At 41.0% G+C, this 20,412-nt stretch overlaps 1 protein-coding gene across 1 annotated transcript in view; it reads right to left on the bottom strand.

Moving 5' to 3' along the window:
• The window catches only part of CD96 (CD96 molecule), a 39,328-nt gene extending 35,198 nt beyond the window's left edge, over positions 1-4,130 (bottom strand). The window contains 1 exon segment of the mRNA XM_034790863.1: positions 4,037-4,130. Within this exon segment, the coding sequence (XP_034646754.1) occupies positions 4,037-4,130 (94 nt within the window).
• Between the last annotated feature and the right edge of the window lie 16,282 nt (positions 4,131-20,412).

Here is a 20,412-nt window from a genome sequence, read left to right as displayed (position 1 = left end):
TGATGGGAGTAGTAAATCATTAGTACAGATTCCAGAAAAGGAACTGGAGAAAAAAAAATAAGCAGTGGCTCAAACAGGATGAACAGGATGGGGAGCGCTCATCATACTACCCAAAGAGGAAGGGGAGCTTAGCAGGTGGAGGTCTTTCAAGTGATACGTAAAGCACAAGCCAGGACTGCTTATTCCACAGCTATCTTTGCAAGAACCAAGAAGTCGTTAATCCTGCTTGCTAATTCTGTTTTGCGCAATTGCATTCTGCCTTTTTCAATTCCCCCTGCCGTTTCAATAGGAAAAGGTGTTCTTTTACATGGATCTTGCTAGGCAGCTTCTGCATTTCACCGTGGAGGTTGCATTTCAGTGTTGGAGCAAGCAGCCTCCTCATGTATGGTTTGTATATCAGTTTAATTTTCTGAGGCACTTTGAGGTCCTTTGTGCACCATATAAATACAGAGCTAATGCATTTGTGAAAGGAAAAGAAGTTTTCAGCCTGGGTTTTTTTTTTGTTTTTTGTTTTTTTAAATAGCTGCTGCCACCGTGAAATTGACCTTTTCTCTTTCTTTTTCCTCCTGGGGGAAAATAACTCTGTGATCTATCTCCACTGTCTCCGTTGAGTTCCAAGAGACATGGCATGCAGCATATTCATATGCAGGAAGTTCCCAGGTAGCTATCAATTGATGACATTACACAGAGCAGTCCCCTACAGCAGAACTCCACTTAACCAAACAACAGTGCCATACATCGATCACCCTTTTATCTGAAGTATTTGGCAGCCACGAGAAACTTTCAGAAAAAATGGATATGTATGAGCACCCTCTGGTGTAGGGCTCACTCCCCCTTATCATTCTTTTTAGCCTCTCCCCATCTTTAAAGACCACCTTGAAAATTCTCACTATGCGCCCCTCCCCCCCACTTCCCAAATGGTGTAGCTACGGTCAGAGCCATATTTATTACATCTCTCTTCCAAGCTTTTTGTGCCTCCCCACACCCTGCAGCCAACACCCTCAAGTCATTTTATTCATTATGAATTTTTAAAGGGACATAGCAATTTGATTTTATGTTATATGTAACCATGTCAGGGATGGTCTAGATAATACTTAGTCCTGCCATGAGTGCAGAGGACTGGACTAGATGACCTCTCGAGGTGCCGTCTAGTTCTATGATTCTATGTTCTACAGTCCCCTAAATGCCTGCGCAGACCGAGGACATGTAATGCAGCAGTGAACTCATTTGTCATTTATGCAGCGCTAATAGTGCTCTAGGACACGGGTAGGCAACCTATGGCACAGGTGCCGAAGGCGGCACGCGAGCTGATGTTCAGTGGCACTCACACTGCCTGGGTCCTGGCCACCAGTCTGGGGGGGAGGGGCTCTGAATTTTAATTTAATTTTAAATGAAGCTTCTTAAACATTTTAAAAGCCTTATTTACTTTACATACAACAATACTTTAGTTATATATTATAGACTTACAGAAAGAGACCTTCTAAAAATGTTAAAATGTATTACTGGCACGCGAAACCTTAAATTAGAGTGAATAAATGAAGACTCGGCACACCACTTCTGAAAGGTTGCGGACCCCTGCTCTAGGAACTATATTGACAGCTATTAAGCCAAGATGCAGGCCCTGAAGGGCTTACAGTCGAATGAACTCCTTGCAGGACTGGGGCAGTGTGGGCAGGTCTGTGAAGCCACAAGGAGCTCGTTGCAGAAAAACTGGTACTAAAATAATCAAAATATGAAACCAAGTGAATAGAGCATGAAAAGCAATGTGACTAAATAGTCAGGTTAAATACACTTAGCTCCAGCATTTTAATACCCCCCCATCATGTACATTACAGTAAAATAAAGGGGACTAAGGTGGGCAAGTTAAGATTTAAGTGGAAGATTTGCCTAAATAAAAATCTCAGTATCTGTCCAGTATGATGACAGAGACTGATCTAAGACCGCTACTTACTAAAGGCATCTGTTATATTCAAGAGGTAGCATCACCTAGGCAGTTTCCAGACAGATAACTTGCAATGAAAATTATTTTTAATAGCACATATTAGAACAAAGAGCCACATCAAGCCACATTTTAATACTTCAACTTTTTTTTATGAATTTCTTAACACAGCACCAAATTAATCGAGTCCATTTTATCTAAAGGTGTGCAGCAGCTCTCTCATCTTGGCACTGAAATCTTGCCAATTGTTTTAACAACTCCAATTTTACCCCAACATTTAAAAAAAAAAAATTAAAATGCCCGTATGTCCATACTTAACCCCTTTTCTTGCAAGATGTTCCAGCCATTCAGAGTATCGTGCAGCATGGGCAACTCAGACACTTAAGTTTAAAGTGTAAGGACTATGTTGGCACCAGAATAAATCGGTGTGCACTGGGCATGATTAAATTTAGGCTGGAAATTAAAAGAAACTTTCTAATCATCAGAGGAGGGAGGTTCTGGAACAGCTTTCCAATAGGAGTTTTGAGGGCAAACAACCTAAGAAGTTCTAAGAGGGAGCTTGATAAATTTATGAATGGGATTATATGATAGGACTATCTCCCATATTAGGGAATGGACTAAATGACCCACAAGGTCTCTTCCAGTTCTGTTTTCCTCAGTGCTCTGATTTTTATTAGGGCAGAACACCTGTAGCTGCAGAGAAGTTTAATGGGAGTTTAGCCTGGATAAACAACTGCAGGATTTTTCCAAAACTTCTGTTTTGTTGAGATTTAATATGGACAATTGTTTCTCTGTATGTAATATGGATTTTCATTAGTCATCTTACTTGGCTCTATTCTTCTCTATCTAAATAAAACTACGTTTTTTTTTTCATTTTTATCATCATCAATTTCCCTTACAGCAGTAGGAAATTTCCCCGACCTGCTCATCTATATGCAATCATTGATAAACATACTCAGATACATCTTGCAGTACCTGGAACATCTTTATTTTTTTAATTGGAAATTGGACTCAAGTCACAACATTCATACGCACACTCAGCCCTGGGTTTTAAATACCTCAAAATTCAAGATGCACAAATGAAGCGTTATGAATTTCAGGCCCCACTCTAATTTTTAACAAGGCTGGTTTTGATTAAGCTCTCCTGATACAGACAAAGTTGCTCTCCCTTCTCTAAAGTCTTATTCTAATATTCAAAATGCCTCGCCTTGGGGGTATATCTACATAGGAGCTGGGAGGTGTAATTCCCAGCTTGAGTAGACATACGTATACTAGCTCTGGTTTAGCTAGCAGGCTAAGAAAAGCAATGTGGCCACGGCAGTGCAGGTGGCAGCTCAAGCTAAGTATGTAGCCAGGGGGTTCAGGTTACATTAACATTTCCGTAGACAGCAAGTGTGAAAAATCAGGACGGTGCGGGGGGGGGGGGGGGTAATAGGAGCCTATATAAGAAAAAGACCCCAAAATCGGGACTGTCCCTATAAAACTGGACATCTGGTCACCCTAGGTCCAGGTGGGACTGTACTCAGTCAGCTAACTTGAGCTGTTGCACTTGCTACCAGGGTCACATGGCTCTTTTTTGATGTGCTAGCTTGAACAGAGCTAGTGTGTGTCTGTCCTTCCGTGCTGGGAATCATACCTACCAGCTGCTGTAGAGACATACTCCCAGTGATAGCCTTGTCTTCCAAGCCCTTAATACAGTGCACAGACGGGAAAAAAATCTTTCCAGGATTTCAAAGCAGTCAGTATCATGGTTCTGCAATTAATGGTTATATTTTGGAGGGGAGGGGAAGAGGAAGTTAAAAAACCCACACAGTTAGGAGGGAAGCACTCATTTCTAAAACATATATTCTGTTAAAATGAGTGAGTTCTTTGCAATGAGAGAAACTGTGAAAATGGCTTACAACTTTGAAGAAGCTGACTTGCTAGTCAGTACATCTAGTTAACATTTAATAGTAGTAATCTGTATCTTACTGTAGTTATGAAAAAGTTGCCTTGAAACACAATATCATTGTTAGCAGTTTGATTTTTGCCTTAATGTGAAATTTAAAACAGGTTTTTCCAAATTAAAGAAGCTCAGTCCATAAAACACTTACTTACCAGCAACACGATGTGTTAGGATGAACAAATACAACACACAGGGAGGCCACCTTTTCTCCATCTTCATCACTTGATGTTACATTAACATTTCCATAGTTGTTTTAGTGATTGCTGCAAGTTCTTTGTAAAGGAAGCCAACACTTCTGATCAACCCAGACACACCATTTCAGCGTGGCTTCAGAGAAGAGCAACGTCGACAGGAAACTGAGGTTTTCACATCTGGTGTGGTAAAATTAGTTCATCTTTTAAAACCTTTCTGTAAAGATCATGGCTGATTTATTCAAAATATAAACCCTAGATCAGGGGTTCTCAAACTGGGGGTCAGGACCCCTCAGGGGGTCACGAGGTTATTACACGGGGGGGTTGTGGGCTGTCACCCTCCACCCCAAACCCCGCTTTGCCTCAAGCATTTATAATGGTATTAAATATGTTAAAAAGTGTTTTTAGTGTATAAGGGGGGGTCACACTCATAGGCTTGCTGTGGGAAAGGGGTCACCGGTACAAAAGTCTGAGAACCCCTGCCCTAGATGCTCTCTGAAAACGCTGTCTAAACTGTAAATTGAAAACCACATATATTCTACAGCTCACATACAAAACCCAGTGTATTGTCTCATTCTCTATATAGAACTCCAGAACGGACACAGTTATTAAGATGAATGTAAACTTCTTGAAAATAGCCTAAATGTTTAAGAAGTGTATATGATGTGCTGTATAGAGCAGGGGTGCATTGTAACTAACAAAAATGCAACTATTTGCTGTGCAGTGTACTCCTACATTTTTAAGAACCTGTCAATGAGCAGACAGGAATTTTGTTCTCAAAGTTAATTCAACCTGTCAGGCCTGATTGAGGTGAGCAAATTACACTATTGATGAACACCTCTGTACTAGAATGTACATTGACATTATGTGGAACACGGTTTGGACTCAGTGTAGAGCAGGAAAAACTTTGTTCAACATTATGTGAGCTAACAGCATCTGTGTTGCTAAAACCATTACTATTACTACTACTAATAACACAGTTGAAATCAATGAGACTACTCTAATCTGTAAAGATTACTCCTGTAAGTAAAGGCTTGCAAGATCAGGCCCTTAGAAAGCTCTTCCTGGCAAGGACTCCATGTTTATTTATTTTGGTAAGGTCCACATGCATCTATGGCACTACATAAAATATCGTTGAATCAATCTATTTATCCATTCTTCAGTGTTTTTTCCTTCACATGTGCCTCCAAAGTAGTTTGGTGTACAATCCACATGCTACATTCACTGGTCGGAGAATTAGTGCATTGGGGTATTTCCAGTTATATTAATTGTTTTGTTTTTGTCCTGTTTCCCATTTAATTATTTGCCACAGTATCACAAACTGCAGAATTGTGGGTGAAAGTTCTAATTAGTAGGGTAAATCCTGTACAATTTAAAATCCTGCAGGCTGAGTTTGCAGTGTTGTCATTGTCAGCTTCTTGAAATTTACAACTGTTGCACTTGGAGCATACAGATTGTGTAAATCCTGTCCCCATTTACACCGTGTCAAAGAAGCAGAAATCCCACAGAACTGTCCCATAGCATTTGTAAAACCATAAATCAGATGAACTATTGCTGGTGACGCACCTCCTTACAGCATTGTTTTGGGTTTCTGGGAGCTTGCACAGCATCCCTATTGTTTACTGCTCCCCCCACCAAGTCACATTTCCCAATCTGCTCAATCACATTTCAGTAAGGTCCATGCCTTTTATTACAGATGGGGACACTTGGGCTTTGTCTATACTAGACAAGTTCCCCACCACTTTAACTAAATCTACTTAAACTGGTGCAAATCCCTAATATAGGTGCATTTAAACTGTCGTTATAACCCTTGTGTACAAATAATTTATTTTAAATTGGTAAATTACCAATGAAAAGAAATACAAATTTAGCAAGGTTCAAACAGTTTAAATACATCTATATTAGGGTTTGTACTGGTTTAACTAGATCAGTGATTCTAAGATTGATGCTTGGGAGCTGCAAGTGGCTCTTTAATGTGTTTCCTATGGCTCTTTGTGGCACATGGTATTAAAACATTGTGATTTAATTATTAACCAATCAGAATGCTTTTACTGTATTATTAACCAATTGTAGAATACTTGGTCAGTCATTTTGCGGTGAGACTATTATATATATTTTCTCACTGGACAAAATAACAGTGTTTTAATACCACGTGCTGTAATATATATAAAATAGTAAGTGAAACAATGAATTCACACTGTGGCTCTTTGGGTAATGTTGATTGCTACTTTGGTTCCCTAATCACTGAGATCTGAGTATCACTAGATTCTAACTAGATTAATTTTAGATCATTTCATTAAACTGTACACTCTTCCAGTAAAGAAATGTACAGTATCCTTATAAAGGGACAAATTTCAAAACAGAAATGAGAAAAAGTATTCTAGCACTGCCAGTTCCTCCTCCAGTAATTTTGTTCATCCCCTTTCCTTGTGTGTGAGATTAATTGTTGACATTCCTTTTTAAGACATGTGGCTGTTCTTCATTAAAAAGAGTTTTCGTGTTTTTCCTGCTTGTTTTATAATGTAAAAGCAAACTTTAAACGGGACTTCAAAGCCTGAGCTTCAGTCTTAGCCAAAATTAGTGGTCCTCAATGCAGATTCACAGAGACAGATTGACAACATGCTGGTTGCATGCACATAGGGCCTAATAAATAACTCCATATATGCTGAGGACCAGTGTCACTTTATTTTATGGCAATAGGGCTCTATTTTCACAAAAATAACTCTGAGCTGCCCACTTACAGTGGTCAACTATTTATTTTATACACAGTTGCTTTTCAGATGCAGCTCAAGGTATATTTTTTAGGAAGTTTAGTGCACCGGTAATGGTTTTTCCAAACAGAATAAATTGGTTTTGAGCCTTTTCTTCTGCTCATCCTTGGATCACTTTTTCTAAAATGACAACGAAACAGCAAGACAGAAGCAGGGTGAGTACCACTCACACAAAGGCAATACCTGACCCTATTACCAATCAGTGAAACTATGCTCTAGCTGAGCCCAGGGTGACCAGATAGCAAGTGTAACAAATCAGGACAGGGGGTGGGTGGTAATAGGAGCCTATATAAGAAAAAGACCCCAAAATCAGGATCTTCCCTATAAAATCGGGACATCTGGTCACCCTAGCTGAGCTAGAATCCGGCATCCCCATTCCTAAACATAGGCGACTGGGGGGTAAATCTTTGCTTGTAACACATTTACTTGCCATCTCTTGTCCTCATTACTTTAAATCCTGACCCCATCCTTAAGACAGTTGTGCTGCCAACATAGTAAAAGTCATGTCTATTCTTGGAAGCAAAAAGGAGCTGTATGGTCAACAAGACATTCAAACCATAGTTTTCAGCAGTCATTTGGGAGAAGCAAAAATGCACTCGGACGTGCACTGCCCAGTTTCCAACTCATGGAATAGCAGCAATAGGTAAACTGCTGACTTCTCAGCCAGCTGCAAAAACAAGAGTCCAAGACAAATCAACTTAACTCCAAACGTCTGAGGGGGATCCATGAATAGAGTTCTTCTATCTGCCCCTGCTGAGCAGTTCCCAGCAACAAACTTTTGAACTACTGGGGGAAAGGCTTTTGTGTGACATGCCAGAAAAACCTCATGAGCAGCTTTTATTGACCTCAAAAACATACATCACAATTTGAAAAGACAGCACAAGGGCAGTGTGTTGTAGGAGGCATCCACACAAAGGTCACTCAGCAGCATTTTTTAGTCAATAAGTCATTTGGCCTGACCTCAAAGTTTGCTCCTCCAATGAGGGATGGTCTGACAATGTTATGGTTTTATACGGAGTTTCATTGGTTGAGTGCTGTCACTCAGTATTCGTGTTGTGGCTTGCTGATGTGCAAGCCATTTCCCCCCAACCTGCCTCCAGATTTCACAAGTCTTACTCCGAACACAACATCCCGTCCACAGGAATGAAAGATCAACATCAATAGGTAACAACTGCCAATGTAATCTACAATTATATCTGAGATGCAAAACTTATCTCCACCTACTAGCTGTATCCCTACCACCAAGCGCTTCTTTGTAATATTCATGAACAGAGAGCATGAAAACCATCCAAAATCACCACCACCTTTTAACAGAAGAACGGTTTCCCTCAGGAGGGAGAGGTCTCTCATATCACATAACATTGTGAGAACCTGTAAGCTTTCACAAAGCTAAATAAGCCTGGGCTAGGAGACTGAATAGAATGTTTCTGCAGAGGTGATGGATCAGTAGACGGCACGCTGGAGATTGTCAACAATGAGTTTCTCCATTCGAGATGCAACTCCATGGGTGCTAGCCACACACAGCAAGTGTCCCTGTGTAGCAGTCTTGAATTTTTTATCACCATGTGGTCTATGTCTGCTTAAAAGCAGCTCTAGAAGACCTGGTGGCAGGTCAGTGTACATTAGTACCAAGCGGTCTTTGAGCTGCACTGCTGGTAGTGCAAGGTTGAAAGATTAAGAAAAAGCCTGTGTAGGTAAGGCTTGAGATAGTGTTTTTTTGGATGTGGGTAGTACAGCATGAGGGGGACTCCCCAGCAGAGTCTTTTGGAGAAGACTTAAGACAAACATACTACAGCTGTTCATCATTAGAGATCCAACTCCTGTTTTTGTAAGAATAGGGAGGTTAGCCCCAGTGCCTTGTCTAAATTCCAGCTACGGAAATTACTTTCTGCCTCTTTGAATTCCTTCTGCAGGTTCCACTTGGGTCTCCTAATTTTCTTCAATCTTTGCCTCAAACTTAGTGTTGCTATGTTTATGAATAGTTAGTGCTTTCCACCACATAGGTGGGATCATTTTGATAGTGGTTGGATTGTATAATGTGCATTTCATTCTGTAAAGCACTCAAACACTTTATGTAAAAAGGTGTTCTATGAAGGCAAACTATTTGTACTTTCAAGCACCCTCAGAATTCTCTTATGTGGATTTAGTATTTGTCTGACATTTTCTGAATGTAGGAGACCAATTATTATTTGCAGCCAGTAGATGGCACTGACAATTCATATCGGTACATCACATCGAATAACTCAAATTCATCTCATCCACTTTATGACAGTAAGTGTATCCAATTTTGGGGGGGGGGATGGCTGTAGGGGTCCTCTAATTATTTTCTGCAGAGGCATTCACCACCGAAGCAGGCATTTTGAATGATAAAAATGACTTTTTCCATGGAAGTCATGCCGGTCCCCTCCATTATACTTCATGTTCACAAAAAACCACAATTGCAATACAATTCTTCTCCCTCAATTACAGTAAGCAGCAACCAAGAAGAAAGAAGAACGGCAGTCGGTCCCACAGAAAAAGAAATCTTGAACTCTAGAGACAAATTCAATTATTCACAAAGAGAACCTTTTCAGAAATGCAGGGGCCTGAGCTAGTTCTGCTGGAGGCAAGGAATGATTACCCTTGCAAACTAGGACCCTCTAAACATTGCTTAAAGGAAGCACTGCTCCCAGATGAAAAAGCAGTATATACTTTGAAGAAGGAATTTCATTAAAAAGTAAACTAACCTTTTAGGTTTGCTTGATGTTTAGCACCAATATTCCTACATTGCCACCCTGTTTTGGTTTTGAACTTCATTGAAAATAGTAATAACTACTGTTATCAGGCAACTTCCAACAAAGCAACTCACTGAGTTATGGTTAAAGGGCCACTCAGGTTGGGGGAGGAGGCAGTTTAGTCTAATGGGACAGGACACTGGGACAGGAGTGAAGAAACCTGAGTTCTACTCCTGTTTCTGCAACTGGCCTGCTGCATGATCACAGGCCAGTGACTTTACTGTTCTGTTTCCTCACCCAACCTTTGTGCATCTTGTCTATTTACAGTGTTATTTCTTCAGGATAAGGACTATCTCTCACATTGTGTTTGCAAAGTGCCTAGCACAGTGGGGCCTCAATTTCATCTGGATACCTTCCAGAACCATCTTCATGCAGATAAAGTTAAAAGTCATCTTCATTTCAAAAATAATTTTTGCAACAGCAACTTTTGTTTCTGAAACAAACATATTTAAAAATATATATTTACTTTTTGCTTTTTTTATTATTATTATTTCTTTTGGACTGGATCATGAAAGCAGACTCACTTTTGCATATAATAATTTCCAGGCTGGCTTGCACAAGCTCAGTGCACTGGTTGCTGACACAGTAGGGTCAAGTTTTTTTTTAAATACTGTGTCTACTAGAATTAAAGGCAAACCCTTATGCCAACATTTCATTTGGCCTTTAGTTCTGTAGAAGCTTTGAGGCCAAATTAACCTGACAATGTCCTTTTAATGAAGTCTCTTAACCATCCTTTTGTAGCTGATAAATACTGTTTTCTCCATTGTAGAGATTGGGAAGCTGGCACAGAAATGAATTGATTCGTTTTAGGTCCCAAATCAAGCAAAATGGCAATGCTAGGATTACAACCCAGGAACCCTGACTCCCTGTCCTGTGTTCTAACTGTTAGAAACACTGCAAGTTATCTTAGTGACTTCCCGGATTAAACAAGGGCCATTTTCAAGACATTACTAGAAAGTATGATCATTGTGGGAAAGATCCTTCCTGCAATGAATTAATCCATAAGTCAGTTTGAGGCTTTAAATTTCATGACATAGCTAAAAGCTAAACAGCAATGATGGTCAACAAATCAAAAGATGAGATGTCTCTAGGAAATTCAAGCTATTAAGGAACTATATATTCAGCCTTCACAGTGAAACAAATGTCCAAGGATAATAAGTGAAAACAACTAGCTTTCTCACTTACACCCCAGTCAGCTCTGGAGCATCACCTTCTCCCCTGCCAGAACCAACATAAATCTCTAAACACTGTATCACAGAGTACAGCTGACAGGAAAAGCAAATGCTATTTAAAACAAAACAAAACACCCACAACCACCATCACGCACTAACAAAGAAAAACTCCTATGACAGAGTCAGACTGAGGGTTTCCAGCAAATTAAAGGCTGCGAAGAGCCATTATTTTCCAAGGCAAACTAGATGCCTGTAAGATTAACCCTGCCTGTTAGTTGCTGCTTCTACTTCAACTGTGGCAGAACGACGGTTTTCTCCTTTTTTAACCCTGCACCAAATAAATTTGTTTACATGCACATTCTATTCCCTGACCACCCCATCTAGAAAAAAAACATCAAAATTAGAAGAACTCAGCCACATAAGATTGTTTGCAGTGTTGTTCTTGTAGCTATGTTGGCCCCAGGATATTAGAGACACAAGGTGGATGAGGTAATATATTTTACAGAACCAACTTCTGTTGGTGAATGAGCAAGCTTTCGAGCTACACAGAGCTGAAAGAGAGCTCTGTGTAACTCAAAAGCGTGTCTTTCACCAACAGAGGTTGGTCCAATAAAAGATATTACCTCACCCATCTTGTCTCCCACATATCATTGTGATACAGAGCACTATAAAAAGCCATTTGTTAGAAAAGGATTAACCACTTATAATATCAGTAAACATAGTCATGTTAAACTACCGACTTTTTTAGAGGGTAATACCCTGTATTTCCCACCACGTTCCATGTGAAAAGATTAAATTGCTAGCATTTATGATTTTGAAGAAAAATCTTCAGATGGTCATTAAAAGCAGTTATTTCTGGCCGAGTCTGCAAATGTCTTGAAACAAGAGTGCTAAGAGGGGTGTGGACTCCTTCTGTTCATTTCAGTAGGGAACTCAAGACCAACGTTGACATTTTAAATAATCACTATTTCACTGTTCATCAAAGCCCATAAAGAAGGATGATCACATCATGCATCTCTCTACAGTGAGTGGCATCTGGTTCAGCCATCTCAAAGGTGTGGAGCTTTGTTTGGGAGCAGAACTTGGGACAGTACCCCTGGTTCGATCCCTCATCCTAGATTCTATTTCCATCTCTGCCATTGACTTCTTTATGATCGAATCACTGCCAACATCTTGTTATCGACCTACTGATATACCTTGGGTAAGTGATTGCATGCCACAGCTTCCCTGTTTTGATTTCCCTTTTCTTACAATTGGTTAACCTTTGCAACATCACAATATTAGTAACGTATTTTGAGATTTTCGATTTGAGAAGTTCCATTTCATCATCCTCTCCTTTTTACAAATGAATACATTGAAGCACAGTAGGCTTACAGGATTGTCTAATGCAACATAGCAACTCAGTGGCAGATTCAGTATGGTTTCAAATTCCCAATTCCAAAATTTATCATCGTTTATGCAGAGGAGATTCTGCATAAATCTTATTCCCATATGTTGAAGCCACTTTCTGCCCCTTGGAAAAAAAAAATCACACAGTAAATTAACTTATCTCTTATGATAACTGGATTTTAAAAAGGAGCATCTTGCAAGACCCTCCTTAAATGCAGTAAACTGCACTATGAGCGAGCACAGAACAAAATGACTTATTTAAATATAATCCCACATTTTAATCACAAGCGGGGGGGGGGGGGATCTTATTGTTGAATTGAAATAAGTTGATTTGCTGTGAATCAGATTTTCAAAGGGACACACACAACAAGGGAAGTGGAATACATCAGGCAAGGAGAGACAGCTGCAACAATTACAAGTAATATTTTTCTCTTAAAATTGGGCAATTACACACAGTGAATTTCTATAACAGATGTTACAACATGATAAAGAGCTTATTAGGGAAAAACACACTATGGATTTACAAGGGACTAGTTTAAAAGCCCAACAGATTGGTCTGTAGGAGGAGTAGAACAGAATCTTTTCGAGCTAGCTTCACTGACATTAATGAATACACTAGAGGTGCATTTGGCCTGTGATGTTTAGTTTGAAAAAAGAGTTGATTGTGGTCATTTACAATGCTAGGAAAGTATTTGGGATGAAGATCAGTGGAACTGACCAGCTGCTCAGAACACAGGTAGAATATTAGAAGTCTGATTTAATATCTTGTTCTACCAGCAAAGCTTGTGGCTAAACAGGAAATAAAACTCATCTATCCTTATTAGATTTGGGCTATAATCTCATATCACTCAGATATTGGACTTTTCTAGCAGGCTTCCTGAATCGCTTTCATACTGCTATCAGCAGCATAAGGTAACAATGGGATTGTGGCACTAGACAACTCAGCAGTGGTACAGTTTAGTTGAACTCCAAAATAGACTGTGAATCCAAAGTATGCTCATGTTTAGTGGCTTGAACAACAGAAATATCAAGCAAAACCTGCATGAGAAACAGATATGATAGACGAGTATTTTCATCAGTGATGATAAACAAAAGAGCATCATCTAGCTACACTACAGTGTCTATATTTAAAAAATTGGGTGCAGCAAGTGTTGTATTTCTTTTCCTCTCTGCTCACTGTAGACAGGGAGTGCTGTTAAAGAAAACTAAGCCCAATGCACACCAGCAACTGCTTTCCTTCTACATGTGGCAACAAAATTCTCCTTTGACTTCAGTGTTGAATTAACAAATTTGAACCAAAAACCTGAGACTATCTTCTACAGCTGTTCTGTATCATCTGGTCTGATAAGACACTGAGACTCAAACTTGCCCATTTTATTTTTAGGCTGTTCATTACAAAGGCAACATTTGCAATTCCATTTTTAAAAAATTGTTTGTGTTATAGAATAGCAAATTGTGTTTTAGACTCAGGTAATAACATCTTTGAGTCTGATGATGTAATTAACAAAAAAAGATTTGACATGCCAAAAATAAGGGACTGTCCCTTAAATAACCATAGGAGAGCAGTAGGAATCCAGAAGCGTAGAGCAGAAGTCAACAGAGACAGTCTAAAGGAGTTGTGCCCCCAACTCCACTAGGCTCCTGTGAATATCCCAGCCAGAGCAAACATGCAGAGAGGGCAGGGGATGTATCCAGTTTCACACACACACACACACACACACACACACACACACACACACACACACACACACACCATTGTATACAAAAAACCTACCTAACATCTTCCTACTCTTTATCTCCTGAGCAGTGACATCAAAAGGCAATACAAGTAACATGTCTTTATGAAAAAAAAAATCAGTTAAATCTAATCTGGGACCACCAGTACCAACCTTCATTGATTGCACTTGTTTCTGTAATTTAGGGAGATTATGTTGCATTCTTCATATGGAGCAAAAGTTGAATCCCTGCTTAAAATGCAAAATTTGACCTTAACTATATGGCTGTGAATCATGTCTCCATAATATGCCAGCTGCAGAAAGTAATAAGGGCCTTGTGAGGAAAAGGAAACTGAAATCCCAAAGCAGATTGTGGACAATAAGTAATAGAGTTGGCTGACTAATATGATTTGTAAACTATAACCTGAATATAAAGATAAACTTTCTGCATTTCTCCTTTTTGGGTGAGCAGTTAGCTATCCCAGAAAGTTTGAGGAAATTCACCTCTCATAAGACTTTACCATTACCATATTGTTTTCCACTTATATATATGAGTGGAAGCAGTGGGGCTACTCAAGTGAGGAACTCCCTTTCCAAGGCCTTGGCTACACTGGCAATTCACAGCACTGCATTTGCTGCACTCAGGGGTGTGACCCCCCCCCCCCCCCCCCGAGCGTAGCGAGTGCAGCGCTGTAAAGCGCCAGTGTAATCAGCGCCTGCACTGCTGCACGCTCGCTTGCGGCAGTGCTGTGAATCCACGAGTGTAGCCAAGGCCCAAGTCTTGGACACACTAAAATGGCCAATAGTCCGTGCAGATTCACACTGTTGTAGGAGCAGCCGTGATCTGTAGCTATGTATAACCTGTATGCTCAAAAGGTCTGTTACACTTCCCCATCCCCCACTTGTCTCCTCTCCCTCTTTGAATACCTTTGAAGTGGCTTTCCCCCACCCCTCCCTCCTGGAATGCTTGTGGGATGAATGGGCTGGTTGAACAGCTGGAAGATCAGAAGAGCTCCCAGATAGACAAGGTGTCTGGGACTCTAATTAGGCAGCGCTCACACACCCAATGCATGGACACTGGCTGAGGTGGAGTGTGCCCAACCAAACGCAGCCAAGTCATCTCTAGTCACAGGCCATGAGGAGCAGGTCCTTAGAAGGGGAAGGGGCCATGTGCTCAGCAGTGCACTCACAAGCTTGTACCTCCTGTGAAGGCCCTTCGCCCGGACCACCTGGCCAGTGGTTCGCTGCATTGCATTCCATCGTGCCTCGGGAAGACTTACCTTCATCACACTATCCATCGCTGTGCTGTGGGACACTTACTCTCAAGGATCCTGACATCTCCAGTGCCGTGTCTGTCCTGGGAACGTGAGTATGCAAGTGTGAGTGTAATCCCCCCACACACACTTCTTTTGAGCTTAGCTATCAATATAATAAATGTGCTTCTTTCTGCCAAACCTGGTGGGTTATTAGTCCTCCCTAAGCTTACTAGCTGGCCCAATTTCGGGTAACAAACACATGCTACCTTAATACCTTTAAATCCTAATCTAGACAAGACCTTAGAGATCTCTCAACATGGTTCTCAGAAAAGTGTTCTTGTCTACCCTGGGTGAAGGGAATCTTGTTAATGCCATGCTCGTCACATTAAAACATTTAGGAATCCTTGTGGCACCTTAGAGACTAACACATTTATTTGGGCATAAGCTTTCGTGGGCTACAGCCCACTTCATCAGATGCATGGAGTGGAAAATACAGTAGGCAGGTATAAAAATACAGCACATGAAAAGATGGGAGTTGCCTTACCAAGTGGGGGTCAGTGCTAACGAGGCCAATTCAATTAGGGTGGATGTGGCCCATTCCCAACAGTTGACAAGGTGTGAGTATCAACTGAGGGAAAATTATTTTTTGTAGTGACCCAGCCATTCCCAGTCTTTATTCAGGCCTAATTTGATGGTGTCAAGTTTGACAATTAATTCTAGTTCTGCAGTTTCTCATTGAAGTCTGGTTTTGAAGGTATTTTTGTTGAAGAATGGCAACTTTTAAGTCTTTTATTGAGTATCCAAGGAGATTGAAGTGCTCTCCTACCGATTTTTGAATGTTACAATTCTTGATGTCTGATTTGTGTCCATTTATTCTTTTGTATAGAGCCTGTCCAATCTGGCCAATGTACATGGCAGAGGGGAATTGCTGGCACATGATGGCATATATCATATTGGTGAAATTGCAGGTGAACGAGCCCCTGATAGTGTGGCTGATGTGGTTAAGCCCTGTGATGGGATCCCTTGAATAGATATGCAGACAGAGTTGGCAATGGGGTTTGTTGCAGGGATTAGTTCCTGGGTTAGTGTTTCTGTTGTGTGGTGTGTAGCTGCTGGTGAGTATTTGCTTCAGGTTGGGGGGCAGTCTGAAGTGAGGACTGGCCTATCTCCCAGGGTCTGTGAGAGTGAGGGATCGTCCTTCAGGATAGGTTGTAGATCCTTGATGATGCACTGAAGAGGTTTTAGTTGGGGTCTATAGGTGATGGCTAGTGGCGTTCTGTTACTTTCTTTGTTGGGCCTGTCCTATAGTAGGTGACTTCTGGGTACCCTTCTGGCTCTGTCAATCTGTTTCTTCACTTCACCAGGTGGGTATTGTAGTTTTAAGAATGCTTGATAGAGATCCCATGTTTGTTTCTGTCTGAGGGATTGGAGCAAATGCGGTTGTATCTTAATATGCATAATAAATGCGGCTGTAGACAATGGATCATGTGATGTGGTCTGGAGGAATGTAGGTAAGTATAGTGGTCAGTAGGTTTCCGGTATAGGATGGTATTTATGTGACCATCGCTTATTTGCACGTTAGTGTCCAGGAAGTGGATCTCTTGTGTGGACTGGTCCAGGCTGTCACTAAGACATGGCGGTCACTAGTGATTTCCAATGGAGTGTGGACAAGGCCTAAAATCCAGCAATTTATTTGCTAGAATTTTAGCAAGCAGGATTTAGGATCACACATTCAAACACAAGAAAGGAGTTTTCTCTGGATACAAATGCCAGCCCCATGTGACCTGCTGTGCCTTGGGGAAGCAGTCAAGTTCTGTCTTGTGGTGGGAGAGGATGTAGCTATTTCCTTTCAAGAGACCAAACCAATCAATCCTTCCTTGGTGGTGCTGCAACAGAAGACCAGGACTCTCAAGGCAGATTATAAACACAATTCCCTCAATTAACTTACTCAGGATCTGCTAGAGACAGTTAGATTCTCATTAAGTCAATTAACAAGGCAGTAAACAAAGGGATAGGCTGAGGACCTATAGCTTCTGTGACAGAGAAAAGGTCAGACTGTCCCCCGCATTTCCATGTGTAGAGGGAAAGCTGGGTAGGATGTGAGGGTGGCAAAAGGAATGCAAGTGGCAGTGTTAGGGTCTCATTTTACAGCCCACAGGTGCATGAGGGGGCCAGGGCTGCTCTCCACAGCATAGTTGCCTTTGCACGAATTATGCAGCGTACAACTACTGCCAGTATTATCTTACTTTGGTGGCCCCTCTCAAAGCAAAACTCACCTGAGGGGGATGCCTGAGGGCAGCCATCAGCTGGGACTACAGGGGAACAAGCTTCTTGGGGTTCTTCTTCCTGCTGTCACACAAAAGGGGCTGAGAGTTACGAGGAGACACTGGACCTTCATATCAATTGCTCTGGTTTTTGTGGACATCATGAGCACAACGGCTTTGGGGGGGGGGCCAGCCCCCTACCTGTTCCATAGGAAGGACAACTCCCCCCACCCTCCAATAGGTTAGTTTAGAAAACTGTCTTATATCAGTCTCCTGCCACATATCCCAGTCAATCCTCCCTAACCTGCATTTCAGAGATGTCAGTCATGAATGCTTCTTTTCAAGCTCTATGGCTCCTTTAAGGCTCCTTTGCCTGTCAGAAGAGCCCACTCCCCGCTTTAGAGTTGAGGGAGCTGATGAACATGCTCAACACATCTCTGGCGTCATCCTCTGAAGCCACACGGTCACATAGGTCTATCAGGCAAGGCAGCATGACGGACTCCAACAGTCACATGCCCCCGAGCCCTCAGGGCCAACAGTCAGGAGAAGTGGGTCTTGTGGGTGCAAATTTTAACACATATGAATAGGTAGATTCTGTCATCTTTTTAGATCCCTGCATAGCTTTCTGCCACTTCAAATTGCAAATGCATGTGTATACATATGTAACTTTGCATATGGAAATCAGGCGCTGAAAAATAAGCCCTTACATTTTTCCATTAATCAAAGGTGTTCTTAGCAGCCTGATAGAGAATTTCTTCTAGGTGATTATCATCTTCACCAAGTCCCTGGAAATAAATTTCCACTACATTATTTGCAGTCTTTAATCTTTTTTAATGTTTTCTTCAAATACTGTAATAATTTCTACATTCTGTGAAATCTACTTACGCTTAGTCAACAGAAATATCTGCTGACCAGAATATTGGGAATGAAATGTACAAATCACACTTTTGGATCTGAGGCCCAAAACACAAGGCCAATTTCCTGTGCTGCATGTCTTTGAGGCAGTGTCTTCGTATGTCTTATGCATCACCCTCTCTATTTGAAAATAGAAGACAAAGGAAGAGGCAATTGACACTGAACATAGATGGAATTCCCCTACAGGATTTCAGAGCAAACAAGCTGAACTCTGACCCAGAGAGAGTGGAATGAGTTTTACAATGTTATCATAGTCCACGATACAGAGTTAGATGGATTCTGTTCAATGAATGGCAACCTTTTATGACAGAACTTACTTCCCTCAGTAAATAGAAGGTAAATATGACCAAATGAAGAGTGGCAATAATGGCAGTCAGTACCTTGCACTATCATACCCTACAAGTCAAATGGTGCCAGACTAGCCTTTTATTTTCCCTTTTGGTAAGGTCGTACATTGACTATACTCAATCACATTAGAAACGAAATATTACTGACCTTACAAAGAAAGTTTCAAAATAGTCTCTTGACAAAAGATAACTGATGGACTGGATTCCTCTCTTGTATTTCGATGAAATATACCCCTGACATAGCCTGATGAATGGCTGTAATAAACACAATGGGCAAGGGGAAGAGCAAAAAATGAGCTAAAGTAATCGTGATGCAGCAGCAAAAGAGAATGGCATGTCAGGGAGACTTGCACAATGACATACGTGACTGATGACAGCTTAAGGCTAAAACTGATGCCTACACTCCTCCATCTGGATAAATATTAGTTGCAGTTATCCGTGCTAGCCAGTGGAAACACACAATTGAAAATTTTTTAATTTGCCATGTCCTAGTTATCATGAGACTCTGAAGTTTGGTTCCCTTTTAAGGGAACAAACGGCACTTGCAAAATCTGCATCTCATTTTTTATCCTCAAAATGAATTGCAGGCACCAATCAGAATGCTGTTGCACCTCCTACTCCCCCACACACTATCTGATTTATACCCCCAATATGATACTTGCAGGATCAGGTATTCAGATCTATACCCACAGTCCAAAAGCAGGTCCACAATTGTAAATGCTGGTATGATTGGCTTAATTTGCTGGGGGGAGGGGGCAGAGGTAAAAGGGGAGCCACCTTTTTCTCAATTTGGTTCAGTATGCAACTAGTGAAAACGTATTTGTATTCCCCCCCTCCAACTTTATTCAAGTACTGTCTTACCTTTTTTTGCCTGCCACCTAAGCAACCCGGGTCTCCCAAACCAACCTGTGGCAGTTCAAAACAGATCTCTATTTCAACTGTTTGTAACTATCAGTTCCAACTTGCTCTCTATAAAATTTTGAGTATAATCTTTCCTTATAATCCCTAGAATCCTTTGCATTGGCTTCAAGATTTAAAAAGAAGGAACACAGCTGAAAGCAGTTGATCTAAATAGCAAAGACCTCTTCTGATCATGAACCAATCCATGTTCAACATCAATTTGGCTTTCCTGTCTGCTCAGTGATCCCTCGAACATGAAACCCTATGCAGTTGCATATGTTGCCTATGCATAAGTCCCACATCATGTTTGTATTGTTGATCACTTCCTCCATTTATTAGCCTCTAGAAGACCCCCAAAAAAGAGTTGTTGGATCAACAGGAAGAGTTGAAACAATTGCTATTACACAGGTCAGAAAACCACAACATTTTATCCAAATCACCCTGCATTTTGGTGATTTGAAAAAAGTATAACCAAGATCCAAACCACCCCAGCCTTGTTCTCAAACAAGCAATACCTGACAAACAGGGTTTTGCAAAACCAAAACACATCCTAATTTGCTGACAATTTACACTGGCCAAAACTGAAAACCTTTATCCCAAGTCCCTGAACTCTGGGTAGTAAAAATAAAATGCAATTCACAATCCAAATGCCCTGGGTACAACCAATTCCCCCACTGTCCCCATCAAACCTCTTCTTACAACTTATGTCAGCATGTGAACAGCTGCTTCTGTGATAATTTAGTGCCATGATAGGAATCTCTTGAATACACAACAAGCTAACTATCAGGGAAGGAAACAGTGAAAAAATTTTAAGGTAGACATCCCTCATTACCA

Source organism: Trachemys scripta, chromosome 1, assembly GCF_013100865.1.
Source record: "Trachemys scripta elegans isolate TJP31775 chromosome 1, CAS_Tse_1.0, whole genome shotgun sequence".
NCBI lineage: Eukaryota > Metazoa > Chordata > Testudines > Emydidae > Trachemys > Trachemys scripta.
Note: the sequence above shows the minus strand (reverse complement) of the source record. Positions and strands in the feature narration are given on the sequence as shown.